The following is a 25,475-nucleotide window of genomic DNA, read 5'->3' as shown; positions in this document are numbered from 1 at the left end:
CTTTCGTAACAGACGCACTTGGTTTTCCCTTAGAGCAATTTTTTGTCTTTAAATTTGGTCCCTACTTCTGAAAAAAATGTCAAGAAATACAGCGTTATTCCTAATGAGATTGCATTTATCAAACCAAGACACACTCTGAGATTGTTTTCATTAACTCTTCATTCAATTGAACTAACTTCAATTAAAAAAATTCCTTGGCAACGGCACTTAACAAGTTTAATACATAATTTTAGCACATAATATTAATAACAAGGACAATATACATGTCAAACTTTCCAACTTTTTCTACTTTAGTTTGTAATGAAACTAATGACTAGTTACAACCAATTAAATTTGTATTGCCATTGCTATTAAATATCTACCAGTTGGGAAAATTTACTTAAGACAGCTAACAGGAACGTGCAGAATTACGTACAAATTACAACGAATGGTGTAATAAGTTTCAGGGAAGAAGCCCATATCCTATTCTACCATGCCAGTGTTGCCAAATATCTTATATTTAAAGTAGGCCAGGAAGAGGTTCATCCCCAATAAAATGAAATATTAAAAACATGCAAATTGCTTCTTCTCACATGTGAGATCTCTATGAATCACCGCACTTTTCTGCAAACAGTCCAAAGCACCCAACAGCTGGTGAAGAATCTTGACTATGAGCCCTTGGTCGGTCAACCACATGGAGCCGTCCTTGGCGATATACTCCAGTTGAAATGCGTTATCCACTAGCTCCATGTGCAGATAGAGGGAGCTCCGCTCTGCTGTGGCGCCCAAAAACCGAGCTATGAATGGCGAGCGAAGCTTAGACAACTGCAGGACCTCAAATGGTAGGAATCGCTCCCTGGGAATCTGAAAATCGTGAATAACTTCTTTCTCTTTAAGTTGGTTCACAATTCTAAATGCAACACACTTTTTAAGAGAAAGGGCTGCTAGGTTTTCTGCAACATAACTTACTTGTTTGAGTATTTACAGAAAACGACACTCACATGTCTCCTTGCGAATCATGCACTATCCTATACACCTAACCTGCCAAAAGTGGTAATTTTTTCGCACTTCACCCGCGTTGACCCACTTCTTCATCACCCATTTCTTCTTCCTACCCAATTGACCTGAGTGGAGGGTGGGGGGGGGGGAGGGAGGGCGCAGTGCTTCAATTCTTTTTTGGCAGATTAGGCTTACAGAAAATTGCAAGATCTGAGAAGAGGTTAGAGGGCAGGAGGGGTTAAATGGATATTAAAATTTTTATCAACCATTGGCTGAGCAAACAGATAAGAGGACAACTTTGTCTCCATATAACCTTATTCAGTGCACGTCAGGTACCCTCCCAATACGATAAATAAAACCGTAACTTTTGTTTATGGTTGGTACTGAATAATTTCTTGCCCATCCAGGGCAACATGATGTACATATCCCGCAAAGCAAATCCTTAACGTATAGCTTCGGCATATCGATTTTCAACTTCCTATGAAATGGCACTTGTTTAAGAATTATTTGTTCGAATCTAAGCAAAAGGCGTCTTTCCTATCAATCCAGAAGGTGAATGTTAGTGAGAGATATAAGAAAAGTAAAAATCCATTTTGTTTCAATTCCAGTTGGTCCAACACAAATTAATGTCTATGTGTATAACAGTGAAACGACAGTTTTTCACTGCTTTCGCAAAAATATAAATTTGTTATTGAAATACCAAAATTTTCTTTATTTTATACTGAAACTGTTATCTATATTCCTTATTATAAATCATGGAGCCAAAAGGGAAAACCCTTGATTCCTGGAATAAACGTTCATGAAAGATCGGCAACCTCCCTTCATAGGAATACTGTAAGATAAACACTAACACTCTTTCTCTAAAACTTCTAATTCTTGAGAAAAGCAAGAAAACAAAAGCATGTAAAGTTGCATACCTCTTTAGATGCCATTTTGGCTCCTGTTTTCCAATCTTGGCAGGCTCTGGTGATTCCAAAATCTCCCCGACCCAGCTCAGCATACGACACAAACTCTTCCCCGAAGCGATACTGGTTGTTGTCATTGACCTTTTGGTTCTAAGGGATAAATAAAAAAGTTGTAAATTTTACAGTCATCTTCCAAATTTGCAGAAAGATTGTGAAATTCTTAAATCTATCAAGACGTTGGTCTTTGTTGGTTACAATCACAAGCAGTGTTCGGTGCAGAACTTAAATCATATCCTATTGATTTTGGCCACATGTGATTGCATTTCCGTAAAAATGTAAACATCACACGAAAAGCATTGGATACGTAAGGTTTCTCATTGGTGCCAAAACATGAATAAAATGACATAAATTTACAATTTTCTTATTCCTACATAATAAAAAATGCTGTAATGTCTGATCCGGATTGTATCAATATTGTCATTAATTCTGTGAAATTTTCTCTCGTGGTGAGAAGCAACTGTTTTTTTCTCTCGTTCAATACCATCCATTGTTGTATGTTAATTACAGAAGATCGATAGAGCTGAAAACAGCTTGAGCTCTAGTGACCTATCACAACGGAGTTAAATCACTAATTGTTTTTTTTCTTTAATGTATTCATTGTTTTGGTACAATATTTTTCAAAAACATGGATTTGTTTCTTTAGAATATAAGCAACTCCGAACGCTCTTTCTAGCACAGGGAATTTGTATTTTCAAGCTGAAAGTATTCTTCGTAAAAACTTCCAAGAGCACCTCTTACCACACTATTAAGCACTATTTTGTCTTTCAATGTTCTTTATCATTTAGTATGATAAATCATTTTTTTGTAAGCATGATATTTGAATGAAAAGCAACTCTAAATCTTTGGTAGAAATAAGGTAGAAATAATTTCAAGGTATCCTCCAACATTACAATTTGTCACTAAATTGTTGACTACACCCTTATTCTGTATGTGCCACTCAACATCGGCATCATGGAAATTTAGTCAAGGATTGACAAAGTGTTGGACAGTATTTCATTTGTTTCCAAATCTTACCAGCATGTACGCAGAGGGAGGCTTGACTCTCTAAAGAATGCTTCAAGTGACCTGTGACATTTCTCTCCTTATTTAACAAAGTAAATGAAACCGATCTGCTTTTCAAGTATATCCACTTTTAAAATGATTCCTAGATTTTGAAGAAGAACAATTCTTGAAAAGCATACCATGTTGAAGATGACTCCTTCACTGAGACCCGGTGTTATGCCAGAGCCGCTGGACCACAAGGTGTACAGTCTCTGTATGAAAGCGATGACATTCCCGTGGTGGATAGAGTAAATGACTTGGTTTCGCACAGGTGCATAGGTGGTCCTTTCATGCCTCAGCAGGGCTGCCTGCTCCACCATACTGGCATCTACCTCATCTCTTCCAATGGCTTTGGAAACACCTTCCCCCAGGGAGACATTAATTTCACCTCTGCCTCCGGGAGATTGATTAAGAGCACCATCCCTCCTCCTCTTTGGTTTCAAGCCTCTTTGGGTTTTCTGTATATATATGTACATGAAGATAAAGAGGAAGAGTTTGTTGAGAAAGGATAGAGATTCATCAGAAGCGGTATTACATAGCGAGAGGCGTTACATAACAAATCAATATGACTTATTACAAGTGCAATGTTCAGTCTAAGGAAACAAAGTTTATATTCTTGTCAGAAAACAAAAAACAAAAAAACTTGTTAAGAGTTAAATAATTCTGGCTTGAGCAGTATTTGAACCAGTGACCTCAGGGTTACACCTCTTGCACACTTTGGGAGTGAAGAGGGGGGGGAGTGAATTGGGAGGAAAGGGATCCCTGGTTGCATGGTATGCAAGGTACAGTGGTTTTGGACTGGCACCCGTAGCAAAGGAAAGCTGATATGGGGATTTGAACAATCTAAGTTTGAATGCAAGGCATGTATTAAACCATGGGATTGATGTTTTGTCATTTTCCCAGCCGGTTCGTTTAATGTTTTGTTCCTTTTCATTTTGGCTTAATTTGCCCAGTAAAAATTTAAACTCGCATCTCCAATTAATTTAAGGTTTTTTGGTAATTTTGTTTCTATACCAAATAGTGACAAGAGCAACCAATCTTTAAATGAAAATTCATATAAATCTGTTAAACGTGTTAAACTGCGGGTCTAACCGAACTGTTGTGGAAACACACTCATGACATGACATCTGTTAGCTGTATAGTCTTTCCTACAGAGGCCAAACGGGCATGTTAAGAGCGTTTGTCCTCATCACAACACACCGAGTTGTATAATTCAATGATTTACAATGCTTTGTACACGTTACAAAGAAGGGAGAAAAAAAATACTTTGATATGTAGTGTTGCAGAATAATTGGAGTCGGGACAGCCAATACAAACTAAATAAAAAAGTGAGATTTTAGGGCGATAATAGTAATTTGTCAGTTTTCATCAAGAGATGTTTGGATTTATGAGACCGTTGTTGGTTTAGGAGGTACCTGTTTCCCGTCACAATTCAACTGCATCTTTTTGTAATTTGTCGGTTTATCTTTGTCACCTTCATCGTCGCCATTCCCCCGACCGCCAGACGGCCCTCTGGGTGCTGTGAAGTTTAACGGGTTATTTCTTCTGGGTCGTGCTCCTCCGTACGACTGCAAAATGAAGATATGAGATATTAAAACCACTTTCTGACTTTACACACCCTAAGAATTATAGTAAATTGGTGTGAGAAAAAGAGGACAACAATTTAAAGACAAATATGAACAGACAAGGGACAAAAGAAAACGAGCAAAGTGATGACTTCACAGAGTTTTGAAAAGCAAATATCTGTGCAAAAATGGTTTAAGTGGGCCCCAAAGGAATATTATTACATGGCAAATAGTAACCTGGTAGAAATGGGTACATACATTTGAAAGATCTATTCACTTGTGTTGTAGTTCTAAACACTATCCAACATTGTCCTTCAGAGATCAAAATCAACAAATGTTGCATGAAAGAATGATGTTAAAGACTGTCTGTATTACATTGCTAATGAGTTATTAGAGTCCACAGATAGAGTTGTTGGTTCAACAGCCTACGTGAAGTAACACAGATCCACAGTCAACACTGGCAAGACAGAAATCCAGTTGGGAGACTTTTTAACCTTCCTAACTACGCCATACCTGACATGGTGTCATAGGGCTTTGAAGGTTTTACGTAACCCCTCAGATAGAGTTCGCATCAGCAGGGAACGACTGTGGATGCAACGTCTTCCCAAGATTCAAGCCAATGATCTCAACATCCAAAAAGGGAATGACTAATGACCCCCTGTACCCCCTCTCCCTCCCTTTCTCCATACCAATCCCCTTCCTCCAACCCTTCTCTTTATCACACTTCCCACAACATCCAAGAAAGGAATAACTAAACACCCCCTGGACCCCCTCTCCCTCCCTTTCTCCATACCTATCCCCTTCCTCCAACCCTTCTTTTTATCACACTAAAATGATACTAAAATGCCACATGCACTGACAAAAGCAATTTGTTTTATAATGGTTTTTCAAATGGGAAGCCTTTACACACCACTCTAGGGATTAGGATTTGATAGGTCATGCCAGGTGGAAGTCTCAACATTGCTTTACCTCTGTGACTTGTGAGCTGCTTCCATGGTTTCCATTGGACTCTTCGCTGTTCGGACATTTCCGTAAGGTGTGATACTCTAGGTGGATATAGGGGGAACTAAAGTAACCGAGGATAGGTGGTAGACCATCCACCCTCAGATCGCTTAGTAACATCAAGCTTTGAGGAAACCTGGTGACGATAGTATAAACCAATCAAATTCGGATTCAGTTGAAATGAGTTTGGCACTGGAAAGTTACAAAATATTCATACACGTACAGAGCAAATTTTGTAATGGTAAGTACGGCCGTCCGAGTCCAAATTTCTGTTCAGGCAACCAAAGATAACATCAAAAGGATTACCCACTTACTGTAACAATAGTTATTCACACAACTGGCATCTGTACATAATAATTTTTCTTTTCATGAAATTATTAAGAATGAATATTATGCAAACACCTTTTATTTCCTTTTCCTTTTGCCTTAAAATTTTTAGTGTACTTTATACACAAAAATACGATTTATGCTTGTTGAGAGCATTGTGGTCAAATGATTATTTAAGGCCATGGAGTTACTCTCAAAAGATTGCAGGTTTTAGTAATCAGATCATCATGCCACGGCCATTCCCCCCCCCCCCCCCCGACTGTTTGAGTTGTGCACACTTGGTTGTATGGGTAGTGTGACAAGGTTACCTATGCGCAGGGAACAACTGACATTGTAAAGTTGTGTGAGGAGGCCTTCTCTCTTGATACAAGACTGATAACCTACAACTTACAATGTTTACATCCCTTGTACATTTACTGCCCCTCAAAAATTATAATGTTATGCCATGGGGATTCCATACTGTAGCAACAGACTTTCCCCTTCCACACTGTACGTAGTTCAGTAACTCTTGGATTCGTTCACCTTTTCTTCGTTTTTACTTACGAGGTAGCACCATCTTGCATTGACTTTGATAAGTCCAGGTGAGATTCCACTCCATGTTCGTCTGTGACAGCTTGCACCGTGACCAAATTAGGCTTAAAGAAAGATGATAGATACTGATGTTAGGTTTTCATTATCTCTAACTGTTGAAAAATTGCACAAAGCAAAACAAATATAAAACACAAAATACGGTACTTCATCATACACTGTGTCCTGTTATGCACTTTCAAGAGAGAATGCACTTTTTTTCTTCTCTTGTTTTTCTTCTCAATCGGAAGTGTTGAAATGTGGATTTTCCCTCACTTTTCCTAGAGTAAACCCCAAAATTCAAGGTCCTTCCAGATCCATAAGATAAGTTTTTCCTTTTCTTTTCCTTTTCTATTCCTTTCCCAACATTTTCTAGACCAAACGGAAACTATGAATTTAAGTTTTGTCTTTTGAAAAGTTACAGACTTTAAGGTTTCAAATATCTACAGTGACAGCATACACATCAAACTAATATTACCAATTTACTGTATGTTCATGTGTATTTGAAGGCAAGAAATCATTAAGGTTGAAGACACAACCAGAGAACTTAAAAAGTCTAAAGGGCTGGAGGTTAACATCAATCAGATGATGCCATTAGAAATAAAATGGTCTTTCACAAAATAAGGGGGGCCTGCAATGTTCCTCAAACATCATCACCATCATCACTAAACCAAATATGACCGAGTCCAAGTGGCTTAATGCACAACAACTCCACTCAACAGATGAGTGACAGGAAAAACACAAGCGAACAAAGGTTAAACGATGCTTTACAAATCCTTTTTGCATCACTACTCACATTTTTGTCCCTTGAAGTATTGCACACAGTCTGTCCACTCCTTGATTCAATTGCCATGTTTTCGATCAACTACGAACTTCTGAGAGGGGAGGAGCAAAGAGATAAACCTGTAAGATCCAAAAATTATCCAAAAATGTAAATCTATAAAAAGAAATCTTAGAGCCGCATTAAGGCATTTCTTTGCAAAACACACACACAGAGCAATGCCTATCATGACGGCGTAAATCTTCTCTTTCCCTATTGACATGTTATATTGTTATATTATGATGAAGTACTGTACTTCTTTTCTGGTACAATAAAATACTGGTGTACTGTACATAATAAACTCATTGTGAAGTCCATATCTTTTTTACGGAAATGTTCCAATGGAAATGATCTTATACCCCACTCTAAGCATGAAAGGGATGTTAAATGGAACTGTCCAAATCAGATTAGAAAGACATTTTAAGCCTGGCTATAACTCAGCTTTTAAGAATTTTTGTTCTTTAAAAGAACAAAAGCAAAAATTTCACCACTTCTCCCAAATTTATTAAAAAAAAGAACAAATGGTAATAATATACTGTATACTACTGTATATAGGCAGGATACTACAGTAGTAAAATCCATTTCACCACTCATATCACATCAAGAACTTTCCTTGTTATCGTCAAGATTTCCTTTTTTTTTTGTTTTATTTGTGAAGCGCTTTGATACTTTTTGTGATTTAGCGCAATATAAATGACATATTTATTATTTTCATTAAGAACATCTTTGATTTTTGTGTCATTTTTTGCATTCAAGTTTAAAGCTGATCATGAAAATGGTGAAACTCTCAGTTCATTTATTCACAGACTATTTCTTAAGTGATTGCACACAAGCAGCTGATATACCTGTATATATATAGTACTGTGTAGTACATAGTATCTGTACACGTACACCACACTTGCAACTCTCCATGATTTTTACATTGAGACTCATAGTTTTATATATCGTCTAACAGCGGGATCTCTAAATCTCACATGTTAAAAATCTTATTCCAGTTAAAACAAAGTTATTTAACAGATTTTCATGGATTTAAATTAGTTTCCCCTCCTTTTACTTTGGAATGTTTTGTAAAACCTGCAGGTTTCAAGCTCCCACCTGCAGGTTTCAAGCACTAATCTACATGTTTCAAGCACTGATCTGCAGGTTTCAAGCATTAATCTCCAGGTTTCAATCACCAATCTTGAGGTTTACACCTTTGGCTGATCTGGCACAAAAGCTAGCATTTTTTAATACAGTACATGCACTGAAGTAGGTGCGTGTGAGGGCACTTACTTGTACACAGCAATCACCAGATGTGATGACTTCGATGCTGCAAGGATAAGAAAAAGAAAGTGAGCTGTAATGTACGCACTGCATGTTACGGTGAGAGCAAGTCACGACTCACAAATATACTTTATTGCTGGGAATGGTATCCATGATGCTGCAATCACTCCTTCTTACCATTGGACACTGAGAAAGCAATCTCACATGACCATACTGAATATTGACCCTAAAAATGCATATGCTATTAAATGGTCACAATGGAATCGGGAGTACAACATGCGTTGATCATTTTATCTGGGAAGTTCAAGTAGAACAATTGTTACCCTACTGTGCTTAAAATGTACTGTAGCATTGCAAGATTCTTGCATCCCCAAATGTTTTCAACTGTCATACATTTTGAGAAAGAAAAGTCTTTGGATCATGTACAGTATTACAGTGTGCATCAGAGGTTGCCTAGTCTTTATGCTTCACTGTATGGTCTCTTTAATATACACGGTGGGTGGGGGGGGTGGCAAAAGTGCGTCCCACAGGCCACATACTGTACCACTTACGTGTAAATCTTCTGCAGCCCCCGATAATGTTTCACAACCCTGCTACTGTAATTTAGCCTACAACACTTTAAAATCACATGAATGTAGACATCCAATGAACTTCACTGACTGACTGACTGAAAGAAAGTGCTTGCTGATGTTTTAGTTCCAATTTGATTTCATCATGGGAGTTGCAACTGGAGTGCAGCTGCCTGTGGACTGGATACAAACTTCCACTGTGGCTTACAAGATTTTATACCCACTCTTGCTTTAATGTACAGCATGTGAAAAAGCTGTAGCTATGAATACCAAGCAGCTTTAACTGATTTTATTGTACATGGCCAGTCATTTGCTGAAATTGTTCATGTTTGAGTTATTTCAATACATAAACATATAGCGTCTGAGGTACAGTAACAAATAATCTTTGAAAATATGGTAAATATATTTCTTTAAATAGTTGAGAATGCTACAATCACATTGTGCCAAACTCTACTCATAATTAAGTCTGTTCAGGTTCTGTGGTATCTTACACCAGGTCTGTTGCATTTATAGTTTGTTAATGATGTTCAGGTTACTGCAGTAAGTGGTACATGATGCACTGTGTTGCATGCACAGCAGTATATAACACGGAGACAACTTAACCTATATTAATATACAAAATCACACACTTGACATTACATCACAAATGGACTCAGATAGAGTTAAATGCAAACAACGTTAACTATGTTTTAATAACATTTGACCTAAAAGTGAATGCACTTTACAATATAACTTAAATATTTACTTACTATCTACACAGACTTGACTGCAAAACAAAACAACAAAGATAAAATACTAAAAATCAATATGGCGACTGTCTGCTGCCTGTCCACAGTTCACATCGTACAATGTGGGTCACACATAGGTCTGTGCTAAACTCTGTACATGTGCATACATAGTACTGTAGCGTGCATGAATGGATGTACAGTACATAGTAAAACCGTACACTGCAAGACCCAACAAAATGACCCCTTCTGGAAAATGGAATGTTCCAATGAGCAATGAGCAATGTTCACTGCACTGGTACCGTGCCACAACTACAGCATGTTCACCTGGATGTTAACCGTCAGAAAATACTGTAGTCCTAATGTGACCTACTGTAGTGATTTTTTGGGAAGTTTTGGAGCCATCATCATTCTTTTTTATGCTTAGATGTTGAAGACAATGATAATAATATAAAATAATAATGGTCTAAAAATCTACAGGATTGAAGGTGTTTTAAGGTGTTTAGAAAATCCTGTGTGAAACAAGAAAATTCTAACACGAGAGCTGTCAGCTGGGTTGGGGAGCACTATGCTAACCTTTGAGCTCTTCTAGCTCAAAATCTAAACAGTCATGGTGGTAAAAGCTCAATGGCCTGTGATATGGTGGGTACAGTAGGACATATCAGTTCAACTCTTCTATCTATGCTCTAGCAGCATTGGGAAGGGATCATGAGTTAAGTGTGTAAGTCAATGGAAGCATTAACTGTGGTATGTCACACACAGGGATCAATTGTTGATATAACACTGTACTGTCAACAGCAACTTAATTGCACCATTTCTACGACAATTTAAATATTACTGTGTTTCGGTGGATAGGACAGATCAGTTGAAAAAAAATCTTCTAGATCTATGCCCTGGCAGCATTGGAAAGTGAAGCATTTAGGATGTACAGTAAGTCTATGGGAACATTAATTGTGGTATTTCAGGGATCAATGATTGATATAACACTGTACTGTAAACAGCAACTTAATTGTACCATTTCTAATCCAATTTAAATATTACGTGTCTCCTCATACTTGCTATTTAAAGGTTCAAGAAAATGCTAAGTTAAACTCCCTTTACATGGTGTTCAGTAAGGAATGCTTACGGCAAATGAATAACAGAGCTACATGAACAGACAACCTGGCTAATGACTTTTTCACGGAACAGAGGAAGAAAGGTCAAATCTCAATCACACTACAGTATATCTTTGCACTTCCTGAAATGATGTTTACATCTTAGAAACATATATAATGCTTTTTTATGTGACAGTGACAACAACAACAAAAGGACATTGAAATGCATCATATCTTTATATGAAGTTTGCATCATATTTAAAGGTTTTCTGATGGCTGAAATTGATTGCAATTATAGCAAAATCACTGCAAATTTTCTGTATCTTTAGGATAAAGATTGGATTCGAATGAAGACAAAAATTTGTGACACATAGTAAATGCATTTGGCAAGAGCAGAATGGATGATGTCACCAGGTCACTTGAGCTAAATATGTGTCTCTTATGGTCTTTATAAATCACAAAACAAACAGAAAAGGATATTTCTACAAAAACAAAATCCAAAAATCTTGCAACTTGGGCGTGAAGCACAAAAATCAGGACTCATAATTAATTCTAGCTACTTATTAGCTATTAAAATACTATTGAAATTTTTGCTGTCTGCATGTTAAAAAGAAAAGGGGGCACTTGTAATTTTCTGCTAGTAGACAAAATTAAGAACACATGATATATGGCTTGATAACTGATCTGATAAATTCCAAAATCCCCAAAATAGAGGTCTGCCTAAATTAATGTACTATTGTAACGTGAGTAATTATATAGCATGAATGGTTTCTGGGCTTATCTGTTAGGACGTTACTGCGGAGTGAGGCCTAGCGAGGCCTCAGACTAGAGAAGGAAACATACACAAGGTTTTGCGTGCATCACGTACATTTACTGTATTTATGAGATGTCTCACTCAAGACCTGGCACTCGAATGCCATCCAAAACTAACAACAATTACAGCTGCTACTACAACTAATTAACATACAATTAACATAAATAACATGATTACAGCTGCTGACTACAACTTAGAAACATACAAACAACAGAAATAACATTGACATACACAGCCGTCTAAATATTTTCAATATGCAAATAAGCTTCACTTGACAATGTAGACAATTAACATAACGTAACATGCACCATTGCACTATTTCCTATATAAATTAAAATCAACCTATAAAACCAACTTAACATGAAGTTGAAGGACTTAATACAGTAAGTACAGCATTTAAATACCTGTACAAGAGGTGGTATTATAATTTCAGTATTATAGTCTATCAAAGATACATGCAACAGTTCACATCTTTATGCCTACTGTATGATATATGCCACCTTTGCTGAATTTCAGGTGATCTTTCGTACACATACAGTACCTTAGCTAGGCTTATTCATTGTAGTTATATTTGAGCATTGTCCTGGCACAGTGAAATCTATATATTAATCTTGGCATGTGAACTGACAGGATATGAACCTTGTACATGATTAGCATTTGACTCTACTTCGTTTTATTATCACAACAATTATTGTTAAACACTATAAGCCAAGTATCTGCAGGCACCTGCTGTATATATCTAACAGTACAGCAAATAATATTAAAGTCTGTAGGCATACATTAGTAACTGAGTACTGTAACTGAGTAGTAGTTTGAGGGTATAGAGAGAAAGATCAAAGCCAGGGCATACATGTTCAATCTGGTTACATCATTGCAAAATTTTTGAAGGGTTGGTCGTTGGTTAAATCGCTGCAAGGTCAAAGAGTGGAGCTACCATGGAGGTGGCGAGTAGGAAAGTACAAGGGTCAGGGTTGTGAAAGTCACTTGAAAGAGGGGCCGGTGAAAAGAGAGGATTGGCAGGGTGGGTGGAAAGAGGGGCGGACAGGCTGCCCTGTAAAACAGTGAAACTAGGGCACTGTGCATGTACTAGTGTTTGCACGGGTTATCCGAGTAACCGGGTACCCGCCCGACGTGTTACTACCCGGTTCCTAATTTATTACCCGAATCCTACGCAAAGTGTGATTTAAAAAATTAAAAAATGCAAACCGATGGTTAGGCAGATTTCCCATTGACTTAGTGTGTTGTTAGGCTACCATGTGGTCGAAGATAACAGCAATAACGAAAGTTTTCCATGGATATTTTATAACTGCGTCACAATTTCAGCTAATAAACAGATGGCTAGGCTAGATTACCCCCATTGACTTAGTGTGGTGTTAGGCAACCATGTGGTCGAACGTAACAGCAACGAAAGTATTCCATGGATGTCTTATAACTGCGTCACAACTTCAGTAAATAAACAGATGGTAGGCTAAGCTAGATTTCTCATTGACTTAGTGTGGTGTTAGGCTACCATGTGGAAGAAATAATTATTTACTCATTCGTTTATTTCATAGATGGAAAGGCTGACAAGGAATTTTATGAGATTTTTATGGATTATACTGTAGACGGGATAACTAAGAAATAGAAATCGCAAGTGGCTTTTTACTAATCGTTTATTCCAAATGCGATCACTTTGCGCGAATCACGCAATATCGCGGCAAATGCGAACCCTGGGCCTGCATAATAGTAGTAACAACTAAATTGGATATTTATATGGTTTGATCCAATAGACGTGCACGAGCAAGCATAAGCAGCGGCGGCAGTGCGATGTTAGTAGTAATGCTAATAATAATTAAATAATTACTTTATTAACAAGTTAATGAAAGAAACAAAAGCAAATAAATATTATTGAGGAGGGTTTTATACCTTATCTTACACCTACGTATTTGAACATGAAAACATTGTCAGTAGAGAATATAATGCATTTATTACAGCATCCAATATGTAATTTCTTGAAAATCGTGATACACAAGGGTAAACAATTTTTTTTCGGGTACCCGGATACCCGACGGGTAACGGCCCTCGGGTACCCGGTTCCCGATTTTTGGACAAGTATGCAAATGAATCTGCTGAAACTAACACCTAAGCATCTGCCCAATAGGTTATTTTGCGTAGAGCATTCACCAAGTATAGTCAGTGATACAATCACATCTTTACAAATACACTAGTAAATTTATAGGTCATACAAGCGCAATTGGTGTTCAATCGGGACATAAGCTTTTTTTATGGGACGCAAACTCTTTTCCTTCTCTAGTGTAACATTACTGAGCACAACTGCCCAAATGCCCTGGCTACAGAACCCAGAGAACCTATGCACACAGTAATACATTACAAAAATTAAGTGAAATCTTATGGGAATGAAATACTGCATTGGATAAAAAGAAAATTTATATAACTAGACAATTTAAAGTCTCCAGACAAACTAAGCTTAATCTGGACATTCAATTTGTCACTAAATTGCTGTGTTATTCAGGGTAACTTATCAGATTTGTTTCCTAGTACTGTCAAAACTATGTCAATTTTTTCTATTTTTCAGATGACAAACATTGAAAATCATGATGAACTGTAAACATAAAAAAAGATCTTAAATTCCAAGCCAACCGTAAAAAAAGTTCCATATGGGATGGAGTCCTGGCAATTGCTTGGCAATTTTTGTTTTGTTTCCTGTAGCCTAGCCTATCCATCCAGCTACTGTACCAGACCTGATGTCAGAAATTCAACCAAACTAATTCTTTCTACAAACAGCCAGATTTAAGATTTAAAGTCTCAGTACTACATTGCCAAATTTAAACTACGACACCTTTCCAGCTAACTGCACTGCAAGCTGAGTGAAAATGACACCGTTCTTTGCAATTTCCATATCAATATTCATTATTTTTATTGACTTAACTGTCGTTTTTGTAGCTGAATAAATTGACAGATTTATTAACAAGTCCCTAGATTCTACAAACTTCAATCAAAATTTGCAAGCCCGGCCCAACAGATCATGCGCCAATCAAATCTCTCTGTTATGTTTACGACCGTTAGGCCTACTGTAGGACTACTTTCACTTCCGTCGCTAGCCTGTGTTAGGTCTCTTCTCTTGAATAGTATCTTTCTCTCTGCCTAACACCACACTAAGTCAATTGGAAAATCTTGCCTTACCATCGGTTTGCAAAAAATTCACACTTTGCGTAGGATTCGGGTAATAAATTAGGAACCGGGTAGTATCGCGTCAGATACCCCGTGCAAACACTAACTGACTGTGATACAATAGAGTTTACAACTGAACCCCAAGAAATCTAAAGAAATTATTTTTTAAATATTAATATTAAATATGAGGGTCTACATACCACCAAGTGAGAAAAACTATGATACAAGGTGCTGAGCATTCATAGAGAAAAGAACCACCCGCTTTATGAGCTGAACTCACATCTTCGACAGAATAGGCCAGTTACAATTGGAGGAATAGGACCACAACACCAAAGTTTCAAACTGTACAATATAAAATTTCTTTTATTTATCGGGCTGCTATTTTATTCAGGGTGTTGTACCTCAAAATCAACTTTAGATGTATTATCATACAGTACATATTGTCCTTGCTGTTGAACCGTTTAAACTAAATAACTCTATGTTTTAACATCTTATGTATGTACTTTTATGTATTTATACTGGATGTTTTAATAAACTTGAAACTATGTAGAATTACATGGCAATCAAATAAATATTTCTGAATGGCATTGAGATGCAGTCAAGTCTGGTAATATTTATTTTCAATTTGTACTGCTACTGTACAGTATGTTACAACTTAAAAGGTTAACTGAAATACAGTTTCGCGTATATGAAGTTCATACTGTATCTCGTTAAATCTGACTTTCACTGAGCTGTGTGTTTGCATTCCTCTTGATAGAGAGTGATCAAACTTTCAGGAAATGTTATATAGTAAAGGCTTCATAAATGACGCATCTTAGTAATTTACGCACTTTCCATTTCTTACTAGCAACGATACAGCACATATCCTTAACTTTCTTCAGTGTACAAGCAGTGTTACATATTTCATGAGTTTAAATCCCTTTCAGGTACATGCTGATCAAATTGTGGTTTTGTTTTTTAAAGCTTTTAACACCCTTCCCCCAGTTTTGCATATATTTTTGGCAGTTGGAAATCTTACTCCCTAAAAGTAATCAAAATTACCTCAACCAGATACTATTGTTGGGCGATATTTGCTTTTTAATGTCACGATAAATAGTTCAAAAATTATCGCGATATTTCGATAATTACGATAATTTTTTCTTGTTGTTTTTAGTGTGTTCGCGAACACACTAAAAACAACTGCCGATTTCCCACCGGTGTTTTCGCGCAGCAAACACACCGAGCATAATGGCGTGGGGTTCAGGGCCCGCCTTAGAGCCCCGTTGGGGTCAAGGGGTGGAACCCCTTGTGGGGGGTCCAGGGGCAAAGGCCCCCGGAAAAGTTAAGTATTTTTGCGTGTCTGGCGATAAAAAATTCGCAATTGAGGATTCAAAATACTGACTAACTTTATGAATTTAAATTGTCACGAAACTGATGAAAGTTTTAAAATGACAAGTTAGAGTAGCTATATTATGTGATAAAATGAAAAGAGAATTAATCGTCTTACAATCTTTATAAAGTTTAACTTACAAATCTGTCGATATTATGAAACAAACTACGTTCGGCAAAGCCCTGTTTCTAGACTGCCTAACAATCAGTTTACAACTGCAGTGTTTAACGGTACTTAAATATCATGGTAGGCTACAATGTGCTTCAAATTTTCTCAGGTACCTTGCAAAACAAACCCCCTGTCTAACACCTGTTTGTTAACATTTTTGGCACGGTTCCAAAAACTTTTCATGGAGTAAACATTTTTGGCTCCACTCTAGAATTAATTAGGTCAGTCAGTAAAGGATCCGTAAAGTTATGCGAAATATTATCTTAGACGTTCAAGGAAAGTAGGTAAATATCCCCGTAACATTAAGGTAAGTAAAACACACCTCAAGCCAACCGACTCCTCCGCATGAACAAAACAATCTATTCCCCATGATACACGAGGCACAGTCTATACCATACAGACATAGCACGATATCAAGGCCCCAATAGCTACAGTATGGCCATCTTTATGAAAGTAAACCTTGTAATTCCATGTTTTAGGCCACCAGGCGTGATTAACTTAATGCTAAATATTGTTTCCATGTCCTTGTAGAAATCGTCAACTTCACAAAATACAATTTGTTGTGTTTTTGTTGTTACGTGAGATCTGTAACCGACGAAGTGGTTAGGCTATTTACTATACACTTAACTATGGTAGGATGTTATTATTATTTTTTTCTTGGGAATTCTAGAAAATACTTTCTTTCCCCCGCTTTACACCAGATGTGGTCTTCTGGTTTATTCATAAATGGGTGTACTAGAGCCTTGTTTACATGACACTTGTTGCATTTAGCACGATATGCCAGTTTCGCGTGAATTTTTCGAAAGTATTTTGCTCGATCTTTCGTAAAATTAGAAAGGTGTACCAACTTACTTTTCGTACACAATTGGTAATTTCTCTACTGATTTTCAGAGTTTTGTTCTCTATACAGTCAATGTTGTAAAGAACGGGTTTTTACGAAGTTCAAAAGTCAGTAAATGAAGTTGATAAAATATTTCTTTTCAACTTTCTTAACCATGGAATGCTAGAAGAACATTTACACATAAAACGGAGAATTTTTTTTCTACATCTATTTCAAATTTCTTTCACAAGAAATTATCGTCATTTGTTCAATCCTCAAAAAATATCGTCTTGAAAAAAAATTATCGCGATAATAATAATTTTCGATATATTGCCCAACCCTACCAGATACCACTACTCCCTTCGAACCTGACTGAGCTTAGAGCATAGCAAACATCATCCAGAGTCAGATGTACAACCCTACTTACACAAAAGTTACATTTAGCTTGTGACGAATTTGTCTAGTTTGGTGTATGAAAGAACTTGACATAGCCTTGCAGATAAAAATTTAGTGGTGAAACTCTACTCAATAGTACGTTGCGTAGACACAGAACAATATGTATTTCGAGATCATTGCATTTCTGAGGAACTACACATATGGAAAATGCACATAGTTGAGTGATTTGGAAATTTTCGTTGATAGCCATCGTTGATCAAATCCTTAACCTTAAGTGCATCAATTATGGGACCACCATCTGCTTGTAAGTTGTGGTCATGATCTCTTTTGTTTAGTAAAAGTGGTAAGAATGAGTACATTCCTTCCAATCCACTGATTATTTGAAGAAATTGGCGTTTCGCTTTAGGTCCACTGAGTCGTTTCATAAACTAGGCCTATCGTGCATTGCTACTGTAGCCTTTGTAAGTTCTTGTACTTGGTATGCTAAGTTAGGCCTTCATTTTTTATTTAATGTAAATATAGGCTAGGCGTAGGCCTGGCCTACGTGTGATAGGCTACCTACTGTGTTGTCCAAATTATAACATTAGACCTACATTTATAAGCACCAAAGAATTGATTACCATGTTTTCGATAGTTACACTGGCCATTGTTGTCTTCAAGAGAGCACACTCCATTTTTGTTGTATTTACTAATTACTACTTTACTCGTAGTAGTACTAGCCTAGCCGGTAACCTATATTCGTTGAAAGCACGGCGGCCAGACGACAAATATGTTGTGACGAAAGCTTTAGTTGTTTTGTGAGTGAAGTGACGTCAGGGTTGGTTGATTAAATGGGTGATGTCCTTCCCCCAACGATGTTACTAGCTAATCGATTGAGAATTTAACAAAAAGGAGTTTTCTTTCAAAACAATTCTCGTACATTCATCATTATTAAAAAACCTATGAAAAAGAAATGTGTTATAGCTATGAAGAATATTTTCAAAACAGCAGATTAAAAAACATTTAATTAATCCAGCTTAAAGTGAAACCGGTCAACGTTCAGGCTGATTCTTATGACATCATGGGCTATAAATACTTTAATAAACCAACCATTCTACGGTGGTTTGGAAGCAACACGCATAACGAAAACTGTTGTTTTCAACTGAGATTGTTACATTCATTGTCTTCATTCAGACATTTGGGAAAAGGGGTATCTTCAATGGTCTATTATAATCCAGTGATAATTGCTTCGTCTCAACCCACATTACTTAAGGTATTTGTTGTTTTTATTCTTTGTGTTTTACTTTCTACATGGTTTCACTGCGCATAGGCCATTATGATGTATTCGAGGGAACTAGAAATTTCTTATAAAAGAGGGTTTGCTTACAGAATGCTACATAACACGGATTTTTTCTTCAATCTCTCCTTTTTGGAAGGACAAGAAAGCTTAACCATCGTGATAGCACAAAGATTATGAACGACCCCGATCCCCTCCCCAAAACACACACACACATAGGGGGTAGGAAGCTTCCAAAAAGTGGGGGGGGGGCACAACATCAGAGGGGCACTTTCTCATTCCACAACCACCACTCATTATGCTATGAACCGATACACACCGGTCATATCACTTAAATATATATGATGTGTTAGTATGCTATCAATACTATTATGGTGCATGTGAATAATTAAAATAAAATATTAAAATTAACAAAGGCTTAAGATATATCCAAAAGACAATTCTTCATCAAAGGGGCACATTTTATTTGCCAGTAGGGCACATTTGCTATTTTGGAAAAATGTCGGGGGGGGGGCACGTGCCCCCGGCTCCTATGCCCCTGCACACATACCCAAAAACATAAATTGACTCGTTTGAAAGTTACCATGTTCATATCATTGTGCTAGAAAGGAGATCTAATTAATAAGCGAATCTACCAATTAATGGCACCACAGAGCCCCAATTAGTTTCTCAACTTCATTTATTTATTTCCTTATTTTAGTTAAATGACGGGGTATTTTCAAAAAGTGTCGCTGTACCTCCCTCGGTATTTGGGCAAGTGGTCACATGCTGAGGAACACTTTCGTTGATCGGTTGGGGACGTTTAGGAATGGGTGTGAAAATTGCAGGCATGCCTGCCTCGTAATTCTCTGAGACACTTGTTGAAGAGAGAATGTTTCGTATAAGGTTTCTTTCACGACCATCACATGGGTAGTGTTTCAAATGAGCTTATGTTGGCTTATGTTAATCCTTGGGAAATACTCAAATAAGAAAGTAAACGTGTGTTGTTGGGAGCATAGTTTATTTTCGTCAACTGCCAAGGAGCAGAATGAGTACATAAAAGAATAAAACTACTGAAAAAAGAATAGCTACACAAATATATATAATAAAAAATAATAATAATAAAATAATGAGATGTAAAACTTAGAGGGCCTCGGATGTTTTGATCCTACAATATAGCATGATCTTCTGCAGAGGCTCACTGAAACAAAAACAAGACACAGGTGGACACATGTACATCGGCATCTATGTATGTCCATCTATCTTTCTTAATGTGACATTGAAGTGAAGCTATAGAGAAAAATATTTCATTAATGTCCATAATTCAGTTCATCTCATGTATAATTCAATTTCCTTCTTTTTTTTATTCATTTATTTTTTTATTCGGGACAGAACTACATTGTTTATTACAGGTGACAAGTGCCTACAGTGGATTACTGTTTTCAAACTTCTGAAAATTCAATCAGTGACCATAGCTTTGTTGGTAAGGGTGTCCGCATTTAAAGCGGAGGCCCGGGTTCGAATCCCGGTAGAGGCTGGAAATTTTTTCACTGTTCTGGATTTTCAAACTCACTACAATTTCAATTATTTATATATATATATATATATCAGGGATGTGCCCAGGATATCCTGAGTGTCGGGTATATTGAACGTCGTCCCGGGGAGGGGTCTTAGAAAAAGAAATTTTTCTATATTTGAAGGTGCTCAGATGCCAAATGCTGGCACTTGTGTAGCTTTTCAAGCACATACACAAGAACTAGTATTGCTAACAATTTACATTTTTTTAATTTTGTTTTTTAGTGAAATATATAACGTACCTGGTGAAAGTTATTAGTTTGTTTCAAAGAGATTTTACAAGGGACCGATTGAGAGCCGCAAGTTATGTTTCTCGCTTGCGTAACTGATGCATTATTAGTCTAAATGATTTTGGCATAGGCTAGGCCAAAGTTATGTTGAATATATTGTCAGGAATGTCGGGATGGATGAAAATAGTGCTGGGCGGGATTTACGATTTTTAAGACAGAGCTGGGCGGTAATTGTTAGTGCTGGACGGGGCGCGTGGGCACATCCCTGTGTATATTTATATGTATATATATATGTATATATATATATATATATATATATATATATATATATATATATTTATATATATTTGAATATAGTCATGAAAGGCATTTCACAATAATTAATACTTTGTAAGATCCATTGAGGTTTTTCCTCTGTTTGTTGCATGCCTAATAATAGTAGAGTTTAGTTTACTGAGTTCCTCTGGAGAACGTTCAATTTCTTTTATCTTAATCATGCCCTTCTCTTCGGCAGATTTCAATTTTTTGATCTGTTCCTCATAACAATCATGAATGAAAGTACCACAGTCTAATATCACATACTGTCCCAAAGCCCTTGTTAATGCTTCTTTCATTTTAAAATCGTCACAGGCAGCGTGTTGGAAGTCCACAATTACAAGTGATCGTTCACACCCCCTAAAGGTATTGATTTCACAAACTGTTATACAATTCTTGCCAGGTACTGTGTTACGTTCCACAGCAAAATGAATTTCTGTTGGGATATGCCCAAGTAAGTCTGCAACTTTTTTCAGTTCCATACAAATCAAAACAGCATCTCTAATTCCGAACTGACCCTTAGGAAGCGATGCCAGTTGCGTATTAAGTTGAAAGTCCTTCAAAACGTGTTGGAGCAGTAAAGTGATTCTTTTGTCGTAACAATCTTTGCAAATAAATGAATCCTTTGGCCATTCACAGACGCATTTTATTCTATACATTACTGGACAAGTTCCTGCTACAGCGTGACCAGACCTAAAAGGTTTGTTAATAAATTTATTGTCAATATTTATGTCTTTCAGAAGCAAGTTTGCCAACTCTATGTTTTGTCTGGTCAATCTCATTACACATGTTAGGTGCATCATATGAAAGTTGGAAGGAGCTTTAGTACCGGAGTCTAACTCGTTGTAGTATGTACTTTGTATGCACCACACATAACCTAATCTCTCGCTATCAAAGATGGTTCTCCATTCTTCCTCAAACTTATCATGGTTAAGCCCCTCTAAAAGAAATGGGGATTCATCTATAAAAATATGAATAATTTCATTTTTATGCTTTGCTAGTAGGACGCTGATCAAAACTGGTAATTCTTCCAGCGTATGAAATGAACTTGTGGTCTTTGCATTCTCAGATAAAAAAAACTTACGAAGAGATGTAACGACAACCTTGCACCCCGTGGTCTCTCTATTATGGTATTTACCTTCTAGGACTTGCGACAGACAAGTTGACGTCATACCGGCAAAGATGTAAACCACAGAACCAAATGGGATCTCTGCACTACAACCAGCAGTCGACGACGTACCCATACAATCTGCACTCGATGCCTTCAATGTACAATCTGCCGCTGGTGACTCAACTGCAGCATCTGCACCCGATGGCGATACTGCGATATCTGTTAAGGCTGTAGATGTATTTACTTCTACGCCAGATCTGGGCAAAGGCTCGTTATTACAAGTTTCTAAAATGTTGTCAATTTTCCACAAGGCTAAGACCGTCTTCCCACTGGCTGGTTGACCACTTAGCCACAGCAGCTTAGGGTCTTTAAAATCGACGGCTAGTTGTTCGGGAGTTAACTGATACCACAGTGACCGTGACATAATCTTGGCGGCTGTACCATGTTCTTCTGTGATTTGGTGAACAGTCCACTGAATTGATTCGGCAACTGTCCTCGATTCTTTTTGTGGTCTCTCTGGAGTTTTCTCGTCTTTAGCTGGTTTCACTTCCATGAGTGAAGCAGTACCTATCAACCTTTCGATTAAACTTTTGTGTAGAAGATAATCGAAAAGAGAGTCGTCTAACTCGGTTTTATGTAAATCGATTAGGGTCTTGTACCATTCGTGTAATGTGTTAGCAGTGTTCAAATCCTTCTCGGTGATAATGTGACGAGAACATACTCGACAATAATTAAATTCCGTCAAAGTATCTCTGCAACCCGACGGCAATGCCACGACTTTCAACAGCCAAATGTTCTTGTTACCATAGAGATCACTTGCAACCGATGACAAAAATTTAGACGTCTTTCCACATTGTGCAAACGCTTTTCTCACGACGTTTGTAAAATTATTCTTATGGTTGATGGCTTTGACCTCAACAACTATTAAACATTTTTGGGGGATTGAAATAAGTAAATCAATTTCACCTTCATTTATTCCCAGCTTCTTGAACGATTTTGATAAACTTGGTTGTAAAGCTAACAGTTTTTTTAAATAACTGGTTTTCCAATTATATCCGTGAACAATGAAAGCTGATATCTTGTGCTTTTCAAACATTTTCAAAAACATCCGCAGTACAATTTCTTCTGCCACCTCTCCCATCCTCTCTCTTTGCAACGTATCATAGTTAAAGTTCAAATATTGAACTTTTTTTTTTGGATTTGAATCCTCTATGATATCTGTTGGTTCTCCGGGATGAACGTATTCATATACAGGAGGACAAGCGTGCACAGCTGGTTCATCAGATTGTGGAAAGTGACGAGTCATGTATCTTTCATTAGCATCGTCAAAACTGAGATGTTCCTTGTGGCCTGCGCCAAAATCATAATGAATTATTTTTTCGGATACCTTTCGAATACTTCCTAGTATTTTAGAATCCCCATTTTGCTGGAGCAATTCTATACAGCTAGTTGAGCTAGAAGCACCTCCACAGTGGGCACACGGCGAAGCCATGGCTACTGTAGCGCAGAAGGGTCACGGTCTGACCACCTGTTCGAGAAATGCAAAGATAAAAGTCAAACCTTAATGTAAATTTTAAATTATTTTTTAAAGGTTGGAATTTGTTATATATATATAGCATCATTTCGTTATTCGCTATGATGAACAGGGAAATGGTGGGGGGGGGGGTCTGTTGTATCCATGCACCACGTGCACAGCATATTAATTTTTGCAATGTCAATCACATCAATAATTATCTTGCAAATCAATAAGCTGATGATGTTACATGTCCTGTTTGAAATTCTAGAGTTCCTAAAACAATAACCAAAGTTTGCTTCTATAGCCCCAGTTGTATTTTGACCTTGCCTTTACATTTTCTCAGTGAGGGGTGGTGATCATTGTGTATGATGGTGGCAACTGGCCTATGTGTCCTATAAGTTTAAGAGGGGTCTAGCATCTACATACGGTTTCATAACTTTCAGTTTTAGGTAGGAAATAATGAAGACAGGCAGATAAAGCCTGTGTGAACGAAACGTCCATCATTATCTTATCGAAATACTGCTTAGGCGATGTACGATTAGCCAATGGGTAACTGCTTACAGTATAACAATGAGTCACTCTGTCAATGAAACTTTCACGTACCGCCCTACTCAGAATTGCATTCCGCTATGATTATAATCGACAGGATATGTTGGTTACTTCTTGTACACTTCAATTCATTTAGGGAACTTGGCATGATTGGCATGCAACATACCAGTTAGAAACGAATTCTTAACAAATATATTATTAATTTTAACGAACAGAGATCCTCTGCCAAAAGAATTCTGAGCGCATAAAAAAAATTGCTTCAACTCACAGAGACACTAAGCCTATACCTCTCCGGCGTATCCTCACCACGGTGACTGGTATGGTTATCACATCCTCACAAAAAGCACATTTCCGAAATAAAACCACGACTTAAAGACTAGAGGGTAGGTATGGTTGTTGTGTTGTTGAAATATTCGGTGACCGGTCCATAAGGAACAAATAATAAACATGAAAACATGAAACAGTCAACTTGGCATTGTGTTAAAGGGATTCAATTATGTCGGAGGTACAGGCTTTGCTGGTGTTGGTAGGCTTATATCAGTAGTTCTACCTACTCATGTGCTGTACGTAGCATACAAGGGCGTACGTGCGTAGCTTTCCATTTGGACTTTAGCCCTAAACGTCAAGTCAATTTTCAATATGACTCATTATGAGATAATTTACCCTATCTTATGAATCTTTGGACTATCTTTACATAACCGATGTGCCTATGAGGTGCCATGCATGACAGAATTAAGTACACATGTATTTATGTTATAACGTCCATATGTATGTGATATTTGCAATATCTCTGTGATAATGGTTTGTATGTTGATCAAACGGGCACCAAATTCCGTGTACGTTTTAAGAATCACAAAATATCAATTCGAGACAATTTCCCATGTTTCCCAGTTGCTGAACATTTTAATCTCCCCCCAATCAGTCTATAAATAACCTCAAAAAATACACCCCTCATATCATCTGCAGGGCATATCATCCACTGAAAAACCTAAACAAGTTAAATTGAATTGGATCCTGAAGACCAAGTTACATTTGGTAGGTAAATAGGTATTAACAAAAACCTTGGACTACTCTACCATGAAACCTTCCATAAATCATGTAATATCTCCTAAGACCCTTCTATTGTGACGTTGTTATTGACAACGTTGTTTATGGTATTTTATTTGTAAGTGTTTCATTTACCCTTACGGTTTTGATGAGGAAGGTTCCCCTGTTTCAAATAAAATGTCTTATTTCGTACCCGTCAAGTCAACTTACTATGTCCCTGTTT

General features: G+C 37.2%; 2 protein-coding genes across 6 annotated transcripts in view; both read right to left on the bottom strand.

The window, feature by feature from the left end:
- The window catches only part of LOC139958889 (uncharacterized), a 29,536-nt gene extending 11,096 nt beyond the window's left edge, over positions 1 to 18,440 (bottom strand). Inside the window, exons 1-9 of one of the 4 annotated variants that reach the window (XM_071956309.1) lie at positions 18,275 to 18,440; positions 8,538 to 8,574; positions 7,242 to 7,348; positions 6,422 to 6,513; positions 5,519 to 5,687; positions 4,400 to 4,552; positions 3,125 to 3,442; positions 1,896 to 2,033; positions 573 to 843 (exon numbers count right to left, since the gene is read on the bottom strand). In XM_071956309.1, coding sequence (XP_071812410.1) covers positions 573 to 843; positions 1,896 to 2,033; positions 3,125 to 3,442; positions 4,400 to 4,552; positions 5,519 to 5,687; positions 6,422 to 6,513; positions 7,242 to 7,298 — 1,198 coding nt within the window. In that variant the 5' untranslated portion in view covers positions 7,299 to 7,348; positions 8,538 to 8,574; positions 18,275 to 18,440. Of the gene's footprint in view, positions 1 to 572; positions 844 to 1,895; positions 2,034 to 3,124; positions 3,443 to 4,399; positions 4,553 to 5,518; positions 5,688 to 6,421; positions 6,514 to 7,241; positions 7,349 to 8,537; positions 8,575 to 9,846; positions 9,967 to 18,274 lie in introns of those variants that run through there. The other 3 variants (XM_071956311.1, XM_071956312.1, XM_071956310.1) reach the window with 3 other exon arrangements.
- Positions 18,441 to 20,142: 1,702 nt separating this feature from the next.
- Positions 20,143 to 25,459, bottom strand: LOC139958609 (uncharacterized). Of its 2 annotated transcripts, none has more exons than XM_071955807.1 (2): positions 24,493 to 25,459; positions 20,143 to 23,668 (listed from the first exon to the last, which is right to left on the bottom strand). In XM_071955807.1, exon 2 carries the CDS (start codon positions 23,630 to 23,632, stop codon positions 21,095 to 21,097), a length of 2,538 nt encoding a protein of 845 aa, XP_071811908.1. In that variant the 5' UTR covers positions 23,633 to 23,668; positions 24,493 to 25,459; the 3' UTR covers positions 20,143 to 21,094. The 2 variants fall into 2 exon arrangements, with proteins under 2 accessions (XP_071811908.1, XP_071811907.1); XM_071955806.1 differs by having other exon boundaries at positions 24,474 to 25,458.
- Between the last annotated feature and the right edge of the window lie 16 nt (positions 25,460 to 25,475).

This window comes from Apostichopus japonicus, chromosome 18, assembly GCF_037975245.1.
Source record: "Apostichopus japonicus isolate 1M-3 chromosome 18, ASM3797524v1, whole genome shotgun sequence".
NCBI lineage: Eukaryota > Metazoa > Echinodermata > Holothuroidea > Aspidochirotida > Stichopodidae > Apostichopus > Apostichopus japonicus.
Note: the sequence above shows the minus strand (reverse complement) of the source record. Positions and strands in the feature narration are given on the sequence as shown.

Bases quoted from the DNA above. Each gene is read 5' to 3' on its own strand.
- LOC139958609 (XM_071955807.1), bottom strand. From the start codon at position 23,632: ATGGCTTCGCCGTGTGCCCACTGTGGAGGTGCTTCTAGCTCAACTAGC.